Below are 17,115 nucleotides of genomic sequence, written 5' to 3' on the forward strand. Positions count from 1 at the left end.
TCAATAAGGCGGTTTTATCATTAATTTCATAGTTTTCAATGCTTGCCGCTTGTTACTGAAATAATACCAATGCATCAAGTGCGCACCCCTGTCTGCTGCATTAGACGCGTAGTACCCGTTTATATTTTGACGTGAGGCACACCCGTTCATCCACCAATTTCCACCTGAGTGCACGTGCTGAGTACTGCATCCGGATCCACTGTTATCCGAGTCTTGAGTGGAAAATTCTGCGTTGTTATGTGCGGACAGGCCATCACCTGGTCATGCGAATTATGTGAGTTAGAATAACTTTTATGTTTTTTACCTATAGTATACTTATCAGGCTAAAAAGTTTAGCCAAATTTGTAGCTTATTCATATAAATGCAGTTTTTATCGATACGCTTATTTTTGCTTATTTTAATTGTTTTAAATCATCACTTAAACTCGTGATATAACTTTAATCCTTAGTCTATTTTTAAATATAACCATAATTTTAGAGTCTTACAAAAACATGAATGAATAAGCAACAAATAAACAAGAGTATATAATATAGTAAAGTAGTTTGCCACTAGTAGTGCTAGAAATTATGATAGTACTTTCAAGCATCCCTAAAATTTTAGACTTATTGAATAATAAAAAGTTATTAACCTGCGGTACCATAATAGGAATCTTGCTGGAAAGAAAGCTTATAGTTTTCTGTTAGGCTACCTATGTAAAACTCCCTAAAAAATATTTTATAAAACATTAAAACAATATACCAAAACTTAACTTTTAACTTGTATTTTGCAACATTAAATAATTCTCTTTATGAGCATTACTACGTTTGTTAACAATAACAATGTAAAAATAATAACCTATATTCGGCGAACTTTGTTAAACCATCGAAGTCGCTCATTACAACTTTTAAATCATAACTTCCATAGCTTGTTATTTTGTGCAAGTTTTCAAGGCCTGTAAAGTAGAATAAACTAAAGTAGAAAAACACTAAAACTTTATTAAGTGTAGCATTCTGTGATAGAAGTATATTTTTATAGGTTAACAAGTTGATTAGTTGAAAAAGTAGTTAACTCACCAAACCAAAATTCCCCTTTTAAGCTACCAAAACCTTCTTGGTAGAATTGCCAGTTATTTGTGAAGCTAACGCTACCATCAAACCTGTTGTGAACGACCTGAAAAAATATCTATACTAGGGTTTCCTTTTTTCATAAGGTCCATTTTGAAAAACTTGAAAAAGTAATGGCCCATTTCTGTAAGATTTCTCAAAAACTACGTTAAGACCATTTTTTGCTCTTCATAACCGATGATAAAATATCTAGTGTAAGTTTTATATGATAGTATTATGTCCTCTTTTGCAGCTCATTGCCACATACTTTTCTAAAATGGCCTAATTTTTTAAAATTTTTATCTAGTTTGAGTTTTATATTTTCCCGTAACATTTGATGTAAATTTAAAAACTACCTATAAATACACTTAACACCTTTTTTTTTGCTCTTCATCTTGAACTCTAGAATATCTAGAGTATATTTAAAACTATTGCCTTGTAGTCCATTTACTAATCATGTCCCTTTTACCCGTTCGCAACTTATGGCCCCAAAAACTTAAAAAAAAATGTAAACCATTTTTGGAAACCCTGATCTACATTCATTTCTTAATAGATACATTGGTCCATATTGTAAATATAGGATAAAAATTTGTATGAAATACTAGTATAAACTTACTTTGTTGTAGGTAAATTTGTTCATATTATAAATATGCGATAAAAATATGTGTGAAATATTAGTGTGTACTCATATTTTTATAGATACATTGGTTTATTTTGTAAATATGCAATAAAAATATCTTTGAAAAACTAGTATAAACTAATCTGTTTATAGATACTTTGTTTTATGATGTAAATTTAAGAAAAATGTCTGTTAAATATTAGTATAAACTCACCATCCATCCAATTTCATTGCCATTCATCTCGCAACGTACTTGTATTTTTTCACCTTCAACTTGGATTTCGTAAATTCCACTTTCAGAACTCGGCATGAAATATTTGATTTCTTGGCAGTTTCGAGATTTATCTGAATAAATTAGGGAAACTTATATTTTTTTAAAATCTAAAAATTGTTTTAATTAAATTTAAATTTTTTACCTAACACTGTGTTTTGAAATTCTTCAATTTTTTTTCTACGCGTTTTTATTTCACTGCGTTTCTCATATATTTATTCTTTTAATTGTTCAAGTTCTTTACTTTTATTAGTTAATTTAATACTTTGCATAAATATTTCACTTTTTGACTGATATAGTTCTTTACTTTTGTTTTTTAATTCAATTTCTATCTTTGTAATTTCCACATCTTTTTCATCAAAATTTTTCTGTAACTACTGAAAAATATGCAGCTTAATAAAATACGTATTGTTTATAACAAGCTTTAACAAAAAATACCTGTTTTACATCTGCAGTGAATGAAAATGTTCCAGTTCCAAAGAAAACACCAACAACAATCAACACTGAAAAAGTTAAAATGTTTAACGACAGGACAATGTCAAATAATTTTTTCAAGCCTAACTTCACTTTGTATTTAATTAGGAATATATGTTGGATATTAAAAGCAATTTACTTAGTAATTTATATAATAACCTTTTTTTTCTTAATTTATATCATAATTGAATTTTTTTGATTTTTCTGTTTATTTTTTATTCAGTAGTTTTTTTGTAAATTAAAAAGGGAGCAAAACTACCTACTAAATATAAAAAGTAAGTATTAATAAAAACATGTTTAAGTTTTTTAATTATCTGTAAAGTTGCTTTTCATGCAAAATAATTGTGAAACAATAAAAGTAAAACGTATAAGATTAGAACAGTTGCTTAAAGTACACAACATTAATAAAACAATTAAAGCCTTTAACATATGTAAACTTGGTTGAAAAAGTAAAATTTTATTGAATTGTTTTAGTTTTACAAAACAAACTCAGAGTTATTTCTTATAACAAAAACTTTTATTAAAGTTTAACGTAGTACAATTATAAAACTGATGATTTTTTTAGTAATTAAACGCGGTTCAATGGTTTTATCGGAAATGCGTATTTTAACCTAAAATTTGTTATTGTCTTTGTCAACAGACAACAGTTGTTTTTCTGAATTATATTTTTTTAACTATGTTTTTCTCATATTGTAACTAGTTTGTAGAATAAGTATTAAACAAATTTTGCTCTTAACGAAATCGTGCTAATAATTACAATTTTATCATTCATTACAATTATATCATAACAATGCATTAAATGTATTTTGACATATTATTACCTCTATGTTATTAACATTAGCATTATACAACTTTAATATATAAGCAAAAAAAAATTTTTTAGTACTAAGTAAGTTATTAACAGTTATCAACTTATAGTTATACATGAGTAAAAGTTGTCTTTGTTTTTGTATACTTTAATAAATAAATTTTTCAAATCAAAAAATAATTAACAGTCTATAAAGTTAAACAAACTTTTGTTTTCAAATTTTTTTTTTATTGTTTAATTGTTTTCTTCGCATCGATTGTAGTATTGAAATTCAGAAACTTTATAGTTTATAGTTTTTTGTTAAATTGTATCAGTACTCTAAGAACATTTAAAGCTTTAAAAATTTCTATTTTTACCCATAATTTCAAGTCTAAAAAGTTACTCCAAAACCCATTATACTTAAATATATAAATGCTTAAAAAAAAAATCAAATAATTAACTAATAACGTGTTTTAGTCGTCCTAAGTTTCGAGTGAGATTTAATACTTACTTTTATAATGCTATATTAATAGAGATGATGATTGTTTTTAGTTAAAAAGAAATGGATTCGACAATTTCCTTTTACAAATCGTTTCATCAGCAAATTTCTTCATGATTATTAACACGATGATATTTATCATCGTTTTAATTTAGTAAGGTCGTTACCATTTCCAGCCTCTAAGTAGCTAGATTACAGGCGCCTGCCAAAGCGCCCAGCTGGAGGAATTTATTTATCTTAGTATATATTCTTTTTCAAAAGCATTAATTTTAGTATTCGTTTATTAAAAACTAAAATGTTATTTTTTATGGTTGTAGAGTATTTCAAAAAACATCTAAAACAAGATTGAACAGGCTAGTTTGAACATCTAAGAGTAAATTTTTAACAATAGTTTAGATATACTTACAAAGTTTTAAATAAAACATTAAACTTATTTTTAAGGAAAAATCCATTACTAGTAAAATTTTACTGAAAATTTGTACACTAATAAAAGTTTACATTTAGAGCTAAAATATATAACGTGGTAAAGTATTTTATTTAATCATATTTTGAAATTAATTATGTTTTTTGAGATGTTGGAAACAAAATGTTACCATAACATGTATTTTAAATAATGATCAAATTCTATACTGAAGTTTTTACAAATGTTACTTAGTCATGACAGTTATAATAATTTACTTTATATTAACAACATTTGATTTTCTTTAAACTTATATACATTACAGTTTTCAATAGAAAATCTAAAACAAAACGGGTACGATAGATACTATTAGAAGAAGGTAAATTAATAACGGTGCGCCAATAATATTTTATCCATTGTTTGTTTTCAATTAAATGATATAATTAACCATTTAAAGTTTATAAACAATTAGATCGCAGACACCATAAATGCTTCAAATAAAAAAAAACAAAAAAATTATATATAAAAAAGTAAATTATTGTTTATACTAACTATTTTATTGCAGTTTACATTTTTGTTAGTTGCTTATTTTTTTTTAAGTATTCATTTTTAGACCAACAATGTATTCTTGAGTAGGACAAAAAATTAAAATTTTAGTTTACTATTTATATCACAATAAATACTTTTTTATAACAAAAAGTATTTTTTTTATAGTTACTTATGTTTAGTTACGTTAATATGCTAATCATTTTAAGGTTTTTAACAGTCGTAATTTCTACTAAAGTTTATTACATTAATTTATCCTTTATGTTTGACTTCTACGACTTGTGTTTTTATCTCGCAATATTGAAGTTTTATAGTTACTAAGTTACACATTATATATTAATATTTTCAATTTTTTTGTAAGTTGTGTAATAAAACTACGAAAACGGTAAAAGAAAACTTAGTCGACTATAAAGCTACTTTAACTAAAAAAAACATTTGTTTAAATGACTAAACTGTTTATTTAAAAAACGTTTGTTTAAATTAACTATTTTTGTCCTCTTCAATTCACACTGTAAACTATCTCATTTTAAAACTAAGTGGTTTGATAAGTGATTTAAAAGTTATAAGACAAACCTATAGTACTTATTATTCATTTTGTTTATTGATAATAAATAATGATTGCTCATTAGAAGTTATAAAAACTCACTAAATACATTAAAATAAGTGTATTTAATAAGATTTTTACAAGTTTTTTTTAGGTAAGTTAAACAAGTGAACCTTAAGTTTAATAACTTACAAAAAATATTTTTTATATTTACACAAACATATTACTCTAATTGCTTAGTATTTCCATATAATGTATACTAAACTAAGTCAACCGGGTTCAAACGTCAGGCGACTATTATCTATAATTTAGTTCAAAAACGTAAATGAGCTATGACCTTCATAAAGAAATCATCAAAATTAATAGCATTTTGAGTTACTCTTCTACTAAAAAAGCTCGCATGCATAAGTTTTATTTAAAAACAAGTATGTTTATTCAAGTTGTAATTTCTTATGCAGAAAAAGACTATAACAAAAACCTTAGTTAATAAAAACAGCTCATTAAATATTAATTTATCAAAAGTTTTTCTTTTGTGATTAAAAGGAATGGATTCAACAATTACCAAGAGCGTACAAAGCGTAAACCTTAGAGGAACTAAGGATACATGTTTCTGTAGACACGCTGAAATATATCAGCGTTTTAATTTAGTAAAGTCGTCACCATCACCAGCTTCCAAGCAGCTAGATTACAGGCGCCTGCCAAAGAACCCAGCTGTTTGATTTATTTAAAGCTTAGATTTAAATTTGTTTTACGAACAAGCATTATTGATTAAATACATACGAATATATTTGATAATAATAATTACCGTTCTTTAACTGACAAACTAAATTAATTAAGTGCTAATACCAGAAATTTGTCATTATATTTTAAAAGTGAGGTTTGTCCATTTACCTTATCATTTTAGTTTAATATGTTACAAGTGTCAAGTTTTTTACAGTAAAATTTTAATGTAATTTCTATTTAAATGTACAATGATAGCCTATTCTAACATTACTTATTAATAAGTTAGAATATAAAATTTTCTACAATTTTCAAAGATTAATATAGATCTTTAAAAATTATTCAAATCGTAAATAAAAGAGTTTTTTCAATTAAATAATTCCAAATACATGTTCTAAAAATTCTTATTGTAAATAAACAACATAACAATGTTATTCGTCAAAATCATGAACATTGAAAACTAAAAAAAAAAAAACATAATTTACATGCATTTAATTTATATTCTAGGCAAGTTAAAAATTTTTTAACTATTTATTTTTAATATACAAACTTGTGTACTCAAGTTTACTTATTTTATTTTTAAATTTTTTAATAATTAATACTCAGCTTAAGATTATTTTGTTTTAATAAAAAATACTTTAATTAATCGTTTTTTTTATTATTACGTTTTTAGTATGGTATGAAACGTTGTTTGTCAAAAAATAAAACTATTTACTATAGAAATTTATTTTGTTTTATCACAAAAAATAATCTTTATCATATATACTTTATTTAATATTCAATTTAAATACTTTATAAAAATAAAAAAGCGAAAAGAGATAGTTTTTTAATTGTTAGGCAATCAAAATTTCACATTAGAGCCTCTAAAAATTAGATTACAGGCTTCTGCAAAAGTAACCAGCTGATAATTAGTATAAACAAGTTAATTATTTAGTTTTAAGAAATATAAGTTTATGTTTTTCAACTTTGATTAAGTGACTTTTTAAATTACAAGTATCCAGTAGAACGTTTTTCTTCAAAATTTAAATATAAGTTTATTAGAAAAAAATTACGATGGTACTATACTGTAATTTATATTTATGTTAATGTCGTTTTTAAACTGGAGCATACTTGTTGACCTACAAAACATTCTTGAGATGGATATAAAATTAGAACCTTAATATATTATTTAAACCGCTAAGAACAAGGTTGTTATTACTATTTTTTACCAGGTTCAAAACTAAGAATTTTAATGGTTATAACAGACTAATATGTTATACAAAAGTCTCATACTGTATACACAGTGCAACGTATCTATATAAGAATTAAGTGATTTTGATAGTCGTTCATAATTGCATCCAAAGATCTACTATTAAGCAGTGAAACTGTGTTAGTAATAAAAATAAGTTTCATATTTGAGAGTTTTATTACCATCATTACTTTTATAAAACTTAATTTAAATATTATTTTACTACGCAAGTTAAAGTAAATAGTCAGTGTTGAATTTAGCAAGTTGTTATGCCTAGTTCCAGTGAACAAGTACTTTACCCAATATTTTGTTTAGTATAGCTGTTCCCTATTTCAAGTAGCTTGAATACAGATGCCTGTGAAAACGCTGAGCTAAACAAAAGCAAGCAAGTTAGTATTTATACAAAGCATAATCTCAAGCTTTACTTCTACATTAATCCAATAATTAATAATCAATGACAGTTATATGTGCCATATAGACCAGGGTTTTCCAAATTTATTCAAAAGGCCCCCTTTAAAGGGATAAAAAAAACTTTTGCCAGCTCTAAAAATATTTTCTGATAACCACCAATAAATAAGCTTAAAAACTTTTATTTTGCTCTTCTTCATTAACTCCAAAATATCTAGTCTAAGTTCCAAAACATTTTCTTGTGGCTCCCTCTTTTGTAACCTATAGCCCCTTAAATATTTTAATTCCTTTAAAATATCTGTATAAGTGTTTAAAAACCGCGATTAAGTAAGACTCAAACCTTATATTTTGCTTTTCATCATGAACTCTAAAAGTATCTAGGTTAAGTTTCAAATTACCTATTGTTACCTTAATTAGTTATACCAATATAAATAAGTTATCATTAATAAGTTGTTAACTTAAAAAATATTTTTTACATTACAGTAGACCGCAAAACTACAACTATCACATCACATTAGTTTGCACTGATACAACTATCACATCACAGTAGACTGCAATGATACAACTATCACATCACAGTAGATTAAAACAATACAGCTTTCACATCACAGTAGATCACAAACAATATTGCTATATTATCACTTGTAGATTGCAATGATACAACTATCACATCACAGTAGACCGCAACAAAACAACTATCACATCACAGTATATTACAACAATACAACTATCACATCACAGTATGTTACAACAATACAACTATCACACCAAAGTAGATTATAACAATACAACTATCATATCACAGTTAATTGCAACAATACAACTATCACATCACAGTAGAATGCAAACGATTCAACTATCACATTACAGTAGACTTCAACTCTACAATAATCACATCAATCATAGGTTTTTTATAATAAAAATTTGCAACTTTTGACGCAATTTTAAAAAGACATAGCATTTTTTTAAACCTAACAAATATATTTTCAACCTCCAATATAAGTTTTACGTAAATTAAATTTAGTGCAAAAAGAATAATTTATCACTATAAGAAGCATTTTTAAACAGTTAATATCTACGTATTTGTATCGTTGCCATCTACTGTGATGCGATAGTTGTATCGCTGAGATGTACTTTGATGTAATAGTTGTATTGTTTCAGATGTACTGTGATGTGATAGTTGTATTGTTAATATGTACTGTGATGTTAAAGTTGTATTATTCAGATTTACCGTGATGTGGTAGTTGTATTTTTGAGATGTACTATGATGTGATAGTTGTATTATTCAGATGTACTGTGATGTGATAGTTGTATTATTCAGATGTACTGTGATGTGATAGTTGTGATGTTGAGATGTACTGTGATTTGATAGTTGTATTATTCAGATGTACTGTGATGTGATAGTTGTGATGTTGAGATGTACTGTGATGTGATAGTTGTGATGTTGAGATGTACTGTGATTTGATAGTTGTATCGTTAAGATGTACTGTGATGTGATAATTGTAAAGTTGAGATTTATTGTGATATAATAGTTTTAACATTGATAAAATTTATAATTTAGATTATAAATAACCAGTGTCATTTATTATACCATATTAATTTATATTCAGAAATATATTACTAGTGATAGAACTATAACAACTAATCTGTTTTCTTGTATCATTTTAATTATTTTTCTTAAAGATTATTTTTTAATCTATCTACTATCTGTATAAATACAGGTTTTTTGCTTTCGTTGTATGATTTGTTATTAGTAGTGTTATTTTTTAGCCACTGCTAGTTAGTTTAATACTACTCTAAGAAATATACCAAGTACATGATGAGATAGTTGGCTTTTTATTGGGCCTAAGCAATTTAAAAAAAAAACTTCAAGTTTTAGGTTTTGATCATACAGCAAGTAGTCATAATTAAGAGAAATATAAAGAATATTTTGGTAATAAAATTAAAATTTATTAAGACTAGGTTTTTATGTTATTTTTGAATATTTTAATGAAACTAAAATTAATTAAAAAGTTTATGTTATGTTTAAAATTACGATTTTTCAATAGTATAAAACTGTTTGATTTGACTTTTTGTTTAGCTTGATTTTTCTCGCAGCATAACAAAGAAAAAAAGTAAATGTAAGTTTTGAATCATTTTGAATTTTTGAATAAGTTCTTATTATTGTCTAAAAACGTATAAACTTTTTATCCCTGTAAAAGCCTTTAAAGTAACGTAAATCGGTTTAAGTTTAAAGAAGAAAAAAAACAGTATATTAAAATTAGTAAATGTTTACAAAAGCCGTAAGACAATTGTTTTCGTAAGTAGTAGCCTAAAAAACTTGTAAAATATTTGCATAAACCTGAAAATTACTCGCTTAAAACTGCAAATTATTTGCATAAACCTTCAAATTATTTGCATAATTGCTCAAATATTAGCCTTTATACTTTGCTTTTTCATTTTTATGTTTGAATGATTTAAGTTTATAAATAATTATTGTAAGATTGGTATTATAGATTGCAAAAAGTGACATGATTTTCGAATAATTAATTAAAATTAAAATTTTAAAAAGTTTTATGTAAATATATAGCTTCACTTTACAAACTAGGTATAAAAAAATTGATACACGTATATAAATCATTTTAAAATTTAAAATTAGTTTAACTAAAATTAGAAATCATTTTTATGAACTAAAAATATTCTAAAATTATTTGATATTCATTTCTTTTATGCTGTATATTAAAAAAATGATTATCATTTTTAAGTTCAAAAGAAACGGTTCCGACAATCACCTAATTTTACATTTGTTTAAATTTCAAATTTTTTATAAAAGTTAGACAAGGTGATATTTATCAACGTTTTAATTTTGTAAAGACGTCACTATTTCTAGCTTCTAAGCAGCTGGATTACAGGCGTAGTTCCTAAATAAAAATACTTACAACAAAAGTATTGTTTTCTAAAAAAGTAAAACAGTAGAAGCAAACAATCTTACATAAACACAATATGAACGTCAAATTTATCTTATATTTATCAAACTTTCAAAGGTCAAAAGAGGACATGAAAATTTCCATTTTACAAAATTTATAAAAAGTTATTTGTTATGTTTAGTAAATTATTACTAAGCAATCTTTACATTAAAAAAAATAAAAATCATTAGCGATAATATATAAACTTTTATTTTAGTTGGTAATTATTATAATTTTGTAAAACTTACTTTTAAAAGTTTTTTCTTAAAGTTATTTTGTTGGTATTGAGCTGCATTTGAATGTTCAGAATCATCTTGAACCTTATTTGCATTTAACATTTTCTACTTTACACCTATGTAACTGAAAACTAAAAATATTGTAATTAAACAATGATAAAAAATAACTTTTAATTTAAATATTTCTAGGTTCCTCGCATAATAACAGCCTTAATTTTGCTGATTAATCATAAAAAATGCTGATTAAACAAACCAATGTTTTTGGTAACAACAAAGTTTTTTGTTTAAATATTTTAATATGGATATTTCTAAACAAATCACTTAGTTTAAAATTACTTTTATTATTTTAGAATTAAGTTTAATTTTAAAAATACGGGGTAAATGTTTTGGAATCTCACATAAAAATAGTTATGTCACAAAAAAGTCTAATGTAAAATAAGTCTGTGCATTAAACTTAACTGTGAATCGAATAATTTTTTATGCTTTTAGATTAACCTAAAAATTAATGTCAATATTTAAAAATTAAGAAAAAAACTGATCAACATGAGCTAAAAATTAAAAATACTGATGTCTGTTAGTTATTTATTAAAAAAAAATGACACTATAATTTCTAATGTAATACAAAACTAAGAACAAATCTTTCAATTTATCTATTTCTTAGGTTTCTTGCATACTTAACCTTTTTTATTGATCATGAAAATTGTTAATTAAACAAACCAGTGTTTATAATAACAACAAATGTTTTTTAATTGAATATTTTTATAAAGAAATTTCTAAACAAATCACTTAGTTCAAAATATGTTTTTATTCCTTCAGATTTATGTTAATAAAAACCAAAATTAGTTAAGTATTTTGTACGGAGTAAAAGTTGTGGAATCTCTCATTAAAATAGTTATTTCATATAAAAGTCTAATGTGAACTAAATCTGTATGATGACTCTAACTGTGAATCAGATAATTTTTAATGCTTTAAAGCTAATATAAAAATTAGTGTTAATATTTAGAAGTCAGAAAAAATGTTCAACATGAGCTAAAAATTAAGAAAGCTGTCAATAAAGCATAAAGTTCTAAAACACTAAGCGAGAAAAAAAAAGTTTAAACTTTATTGAATTTATTTATAAATTTCAAACTAGTCTAAAATACCTTGAATAGCACAATGTGTAGAAACATGTGCTTGATAATTTGAAATTTATTTATGAGAATAATACCCTGAATAGCTTAGAAAATAAATGTTTATATACAATACTATGATAAAATAAAATTTGTATAGCTTACTATTTTAATTTAATCCATCTATCAGGCAAATGCAAAATTTGTGCATTTTGGTTTATTTTCAACAAAAAATCAAGTATAGGTAGAATATAAATCATAACGTAATAAAACAAAGTACTGTGAGCTTAGTTATTACTACTTTAACGATCTGAAGATAAGTTTTTTAATGTTCTTTTTCAATCTAATAAGGAATTACGAAGTTATATCGATCAAGAAATTATTAAAACCATGTTTTGATTGTTAAAAACTAAAAGTATAAGCAACAAACATTGTTTTAACAAAGTTTTATAATCATTCTTACAAAAATAAAACAAGCATACTCTAATTAGTGTTTAATTGAGATAACAGGAAAAAAAAATTAAAAAGGGTCCAGCTCCAGCACTACCAAGAAACCTACATATTGGAAACCAACTTTTTATATTTACCAGAAGAATTTATTCTCTGTAAAGTTTAGAAATACTGTCCCCAATTATCAGCCTCTACTAGCTAGATTACAGGCGCCTGTCAAAGCAACCAGCTGTTAAGATTTTAAATTGTATGTACTTATTCGAGTTCTAAAATAGTCGTATATTAATAAATATACTTTAAAACAAAGAAAACATTGATAGCTTTTAATTTTAAAAAAGCATGTTTAATTATTTAATTTAAATAATATTAATGTGTGTTTCAAGTTAAAAAAAAACATGTTGTTTTTCATCAGTAATATCAGTTTTTTTTAATATATAATAAACTTATATATTTTTTATAATTATGTTTTTATAATTTTGATAAATTAGCTTTATTTCAATTAAGCAAGTACTGCTGTAGTTTATTCAAAAATTGCTATTTATTACATATTAAACTTTAAAGTAACAATGCTAAAAACGCTATAAAACAAGTAAATATGATTTATTATGCAAAACATTAGGCAAAGTTTAATTTTTTTAATTATTTTAAATCTAAAGCTATTTATAAACAAGATTACATTTAACTCGGGTAGGAATCATAAAAACAACTTTATAAACAACTTAAAATAAAAGCTACAATTTACTCTTTACATAACATAACTGTCAACTTAAGGTTTTCTTGTAAAGTAAGATAGTTTTATAAAACTTGTATTTTGCATAGCAAATAAGATGAAGATTTAAGTTTTGACATGTTGGAGCTGTTCTAGTTAAGAAGCTTCAGTTTTTAAATGCTAGCATGTCAATATAAAAGTGAATGAATGAACAGCTAAAATAAGTTACTTTTGTTAAGGAAAAAAACTGATAAGTTTATCTACGATCACTAACAATATAACGTCTTAATAAAAACATAACTATATATAAAAAAGATTAATGTCAAATTAAGTGGTCAAACGTAGGACAAACAAAAACAAAGGACTAATTTGGACCTAGTCATCGACTATAGAAAAAAATTCATTGTAGTTATACTAAAAGCTTGTTAATGCTGTATTAAACAATATTAAAACTTAAATTATATTGAAAGTTTCGATCATAGCTTGATTTAAAAGTACAATGTGTGTGGTATAGCTAGAGTCACCCAGATGCTAATGTTGTCATACCAATTGAGCACTGATGCTTTTTATCTTTCTAATTTAAAGTTTTACGCTTCAGTAACAGAGAAAACTGCTTAATACCAGTAAGCTGTAGTCTAAACGGTCTATAAATACAAATGTAATCTCTATCTTTTTTTTATTACGTTAGATAAGGTTCGCTAAATCTAATTTTTATATTTTCAGTATAGTATATAACTACAAATAGTTTTATAAGGTTTATAAATAAATCGACATCTACTTATCTACTAGTAAATGTTTTTGATGTTTTATTTACACAGTAAAAAACAATCTTGTATAGATTTAGATAAAGCATAATGAAAAGCTTCAACTACTAGATAAATATTTTACTGTAGTGAATAATAAGTAATAGTACAAAGGCAGACTTGTTAACAACTTTTGTTATACTTTAATTAAAGTATTAGTTTAAATCGAAAACTGTTCTGATATTAAGTTATGATGACAAAAAAAATTACAATGATAATAGAAAAAATTAAATATGTATAAAAAAGCAAAAAGCTTCCTTAAATGATAATCACCAAAAAAAAGTTTAATAAATTACACAAATTTTGAGGCAGTTATCTAGTGAAAAAAAAAACCGGAAAAATGTTTGTTTAATCTTAATAAAAATTCACGTTGTTGTAAAGTTATTTTTTGAAGTTTTTATGATAAAATCAATAAGCCGGTTTTATCATTAATTTAATACTCTTCAACGCTTGCCGTTTGTTACTGAAATAATACCAATGCATCAAGTGCGCACCCTTGTCAGCTGGGTTAGACGCGTAGTACCCGTTTATATTTTGACGTGAGGCACACCCGTTCATCCACCAATTTCCACCTGAGTGCACGTGCTGAGTACTGCATCCGGATCAACTGTTATCCGAGTCTTGAGTGGAAAATTCTGCGTTTTTATGTGCAGACAGGCCATCACCTGGTCATGCAAATTATGTGAGTTAGAATAGTTTTTTTTTTGGTCTCACCTGTTGTTTAGATATAATACTTGGCAGGCTAAAAAGTTTAGCCTCAACTGTTGCTTATTCATATAAATGCAGTTTTTATCGATACGCTTAAGTTAGTTACTTTTTTTGCTAATTCTAGTTGTTTTTACCTGTTTTTTAATCTTTACATTAACTCGTGTTGTAACTTCAATCCTTGATTTATTTTTATTCATCAACACAATTTTAAGAGTCTTACTAAAAAACATCATGTGTATAAAGTAGGCAAGTAATTTGTTAGAAATTCAGCTAGAAATTTAAAGCTTCCTAAATATTTTGGAAATATTTAGTTATAAAATTATATATACCTGCAGTACCATTGTAAGAATCTTGCTTGAAATAAAGTTTGTAGTTTTCTGTTGAGCTACCTATGTAAAACTCCCTAGAAAAAAAAATCTATTTAAAAATTAGAAATATATATAAAAATTACTCATAACTTGTATTTTGCAACATTTACACACTTTTTTCTTTTGAGTATTACAATTGTTATAACAATAACAATGTAAAAATAATAACTTGTATTCGGCGAACTTTGTTAAACCATCGAAGTCGCTCATCACAACTTTCAATTCAAAACTTCCATAGCTGGTTATTTTGTGCAAGTTTTCAAGGCCTGTAAAATAAAGTAAGTTGAAGTGTAAAAACACTAAAACTTTTGAAAGTGTGACATTCTGTGATAAGAACGTTTTTTACAGATTAACGAGTTACTACTTCTTGAAAAGTTGAAATAACAGGTAACTTACCCAACCAAAATTCCCCTTTTAAGCTACCAAAACCTTCTTGGTAGGATTGCCAGTTCTTTGTGAAGTAAATGGTACCATCGAACCTGTTATGAATGACCTGCAAAATATATTTACATCAGAGTTTCCATTATTTCATAAAGTCATTTTCGAAAAAATTAAAAAAGTTTCCGTAAGATTTATCAATAACTATGCTAAGATCTTTTTTTGCTCTTCATCGCTAACTCAATAATATCTAATGTAAGGTTTTAATGATAGTATTATGCCTTATTTGCAGCCTATGGCCCCTATCATTCTAAAGTTCTCGTCTAGTGTGAGTTTTAAGTTTTCTCGTATCATCTGATGTAAATTCTAAATTTACCTACAAATATACTTAATATCTTTTTTTGCTTTTATCTTGAACTTAAGAATATCTAATGTAAGTTAATGTGGTCCATTTACTATTTATGTCCCTTTAGCCCATTTGCAGCCTATGGCCCCCAAAACTTATAATATTTAGTAACCCACATTTGGAAACCCTGATCTACATCTGTTTATAGATACGTTGGTTCAGCTTGTAAGTATAGGATAAAAATATGTGTGAAATACAAGTATAAACTCATTTTGTTGTAAGTACATTTGTTCATACTATAAATATGTAGTGATGTACCGGACTCACAATTTCGGGTCCGGCCGGATCCGGATCCGGATTTTTTTTTCAAGTTAGAATCCGGCCGGAACCGGACCCGGACTTTTTTTTCAAATTAGAATCCGGCCGGAACCGGATCCGGACTTTTTTTTCAAATTAGAGTCCGGCCGGATCCGGATATCAGACAAAAATGGCAATATCCGGCCGGACCCGGTCCCGGATAGTGAGTCCGGTACATCACTATAAATGTGCGATAAAAATATGTGTGAAATAGTAGTATGTACTCATATTTTTTAAAATACATTAGTTTATTTTGTCAATATGCGATAAAATTATCTTTGTAACACTAGTATAAACTCACAATCCAACCAGTTGAATTGCCATACATCTCGCAACGTACTTGTATTTTTACACCTTCAACTTGGATTTCGTAAATTCCACTTTCAGAACTGGGCATGAAATATTTGATTTCTTGGCAATTTCTTGCCTTATCTGAATAAATTAAGGGAACTTAACTTTATTAAATCTAGAATTTATTTTAATTAAATTTAAATTTTTTACCTAACACTTTGTTTTGGAATTCTTCAAACTTTTTTCTATGCGCATTTATTTCACTGTGTTTTTCTTGCATTTCTTCTTTTAGTTGATCAAGTTCTTTACTTTTATTTGTTAGTTTAATGCTTTGCATTAATATTTCATTTTTAGACTGATAAAGTTCTTTACTTTTGTTTTTTAATTCAAATTCTATCTTTGTAATTTCTACATCTTTTTCGTCAAAATTTTTCTGTAACTCCTGAAAAGTATGCGACTTATTAAAATAAGTATTCTTAATAACAAGCATTAACAAAAAATACCTGTTTTACATCTGCAGTGAATGAAAATGTTCCAATTCCAAAGAGAACACCAACAACAATCAACACTGAACAAGTTAAAATGTTTAACGCCAGGACAATATTAAAAGCTTTTTTCAAGCCTAACTTCATTTTGTATTTAATTAGGAATATCTGTTGGATATTAAAAGCAATTTACTTAGTAATTTATATAATAACATAATTTGTTTTACTTACTATTATAATTATTTTTTTTTATTATTCTTTTTGTTTCATTCCATAGTTTTTTGTGAACTAAAAAAGGAGCAAAACTAACTAGTTAATATTAAAAGTAAATATTAATTGATAAGTTTTTAAG

The 17,115-nt window shown here is 25.6% G+C and overlaps 1 protein-coding gene across 1 annotated transcript; it reads right to left on the reverse strand.

Annotated features, from left to right (window-relative positions):
- Positions 1-14,388, reverse strand: LOC145828886 (fibrinogen-like protein A). The gene is made up of 6 exons (XM_082936632.1): positions 14,271-14,388; positions 1,916-2,046; positions 1,053-1,149; positions 835-931; positions 629-702; positions 1-257 (listed from the first exon to the last, which is right to left on the reverse strand). Exons 1-6 carry the CDS (start codon positions 14,386-14,388, stop codon positions 1-3), a joined length of 774 nt encoding a protein of 257 aa, XP_082792758.1.
- Between the last annotated feature and the right edge of the window lie 2,727 nt (positions 14,389-17,115).

Source organism: Thalia democratica, chromosome 2, assembly GCF_965202585.1.
Source record: "Thalia democratica chromosome 2, ktThaDemo2.hap1.1, whole genome shotgun sequence".
NCBI classification, from domain to species: Eukaryota; Metazoa; Chordata; class Thaliacea; order Salpida; family Salpidae; genus Thalia; species Thalia democratica.

Coding starts and splice junctions, on each gene's coding strand:
- LOC145828886 (XM_082936632.1), bottom strand. CDS start 14,388: ATGAACGGGTGTGCCTCACGTCAAAATATAAACGGGTACTACGCGTCT. Junction 2,047..14,270: donor CAAACGGCAAGCGTTGAAGA/GTATTAAATTAA, acceptor TAATTTATTCAG/ATAAATCTCGAAACTGCCAA. Junction 1,150..1,915: donor GCAATGAAATTGGATGGATG/GTGAGTTTATAC, acceptor ATATTTTTTCAG/GTCGTTCACAACAGGTTTGA.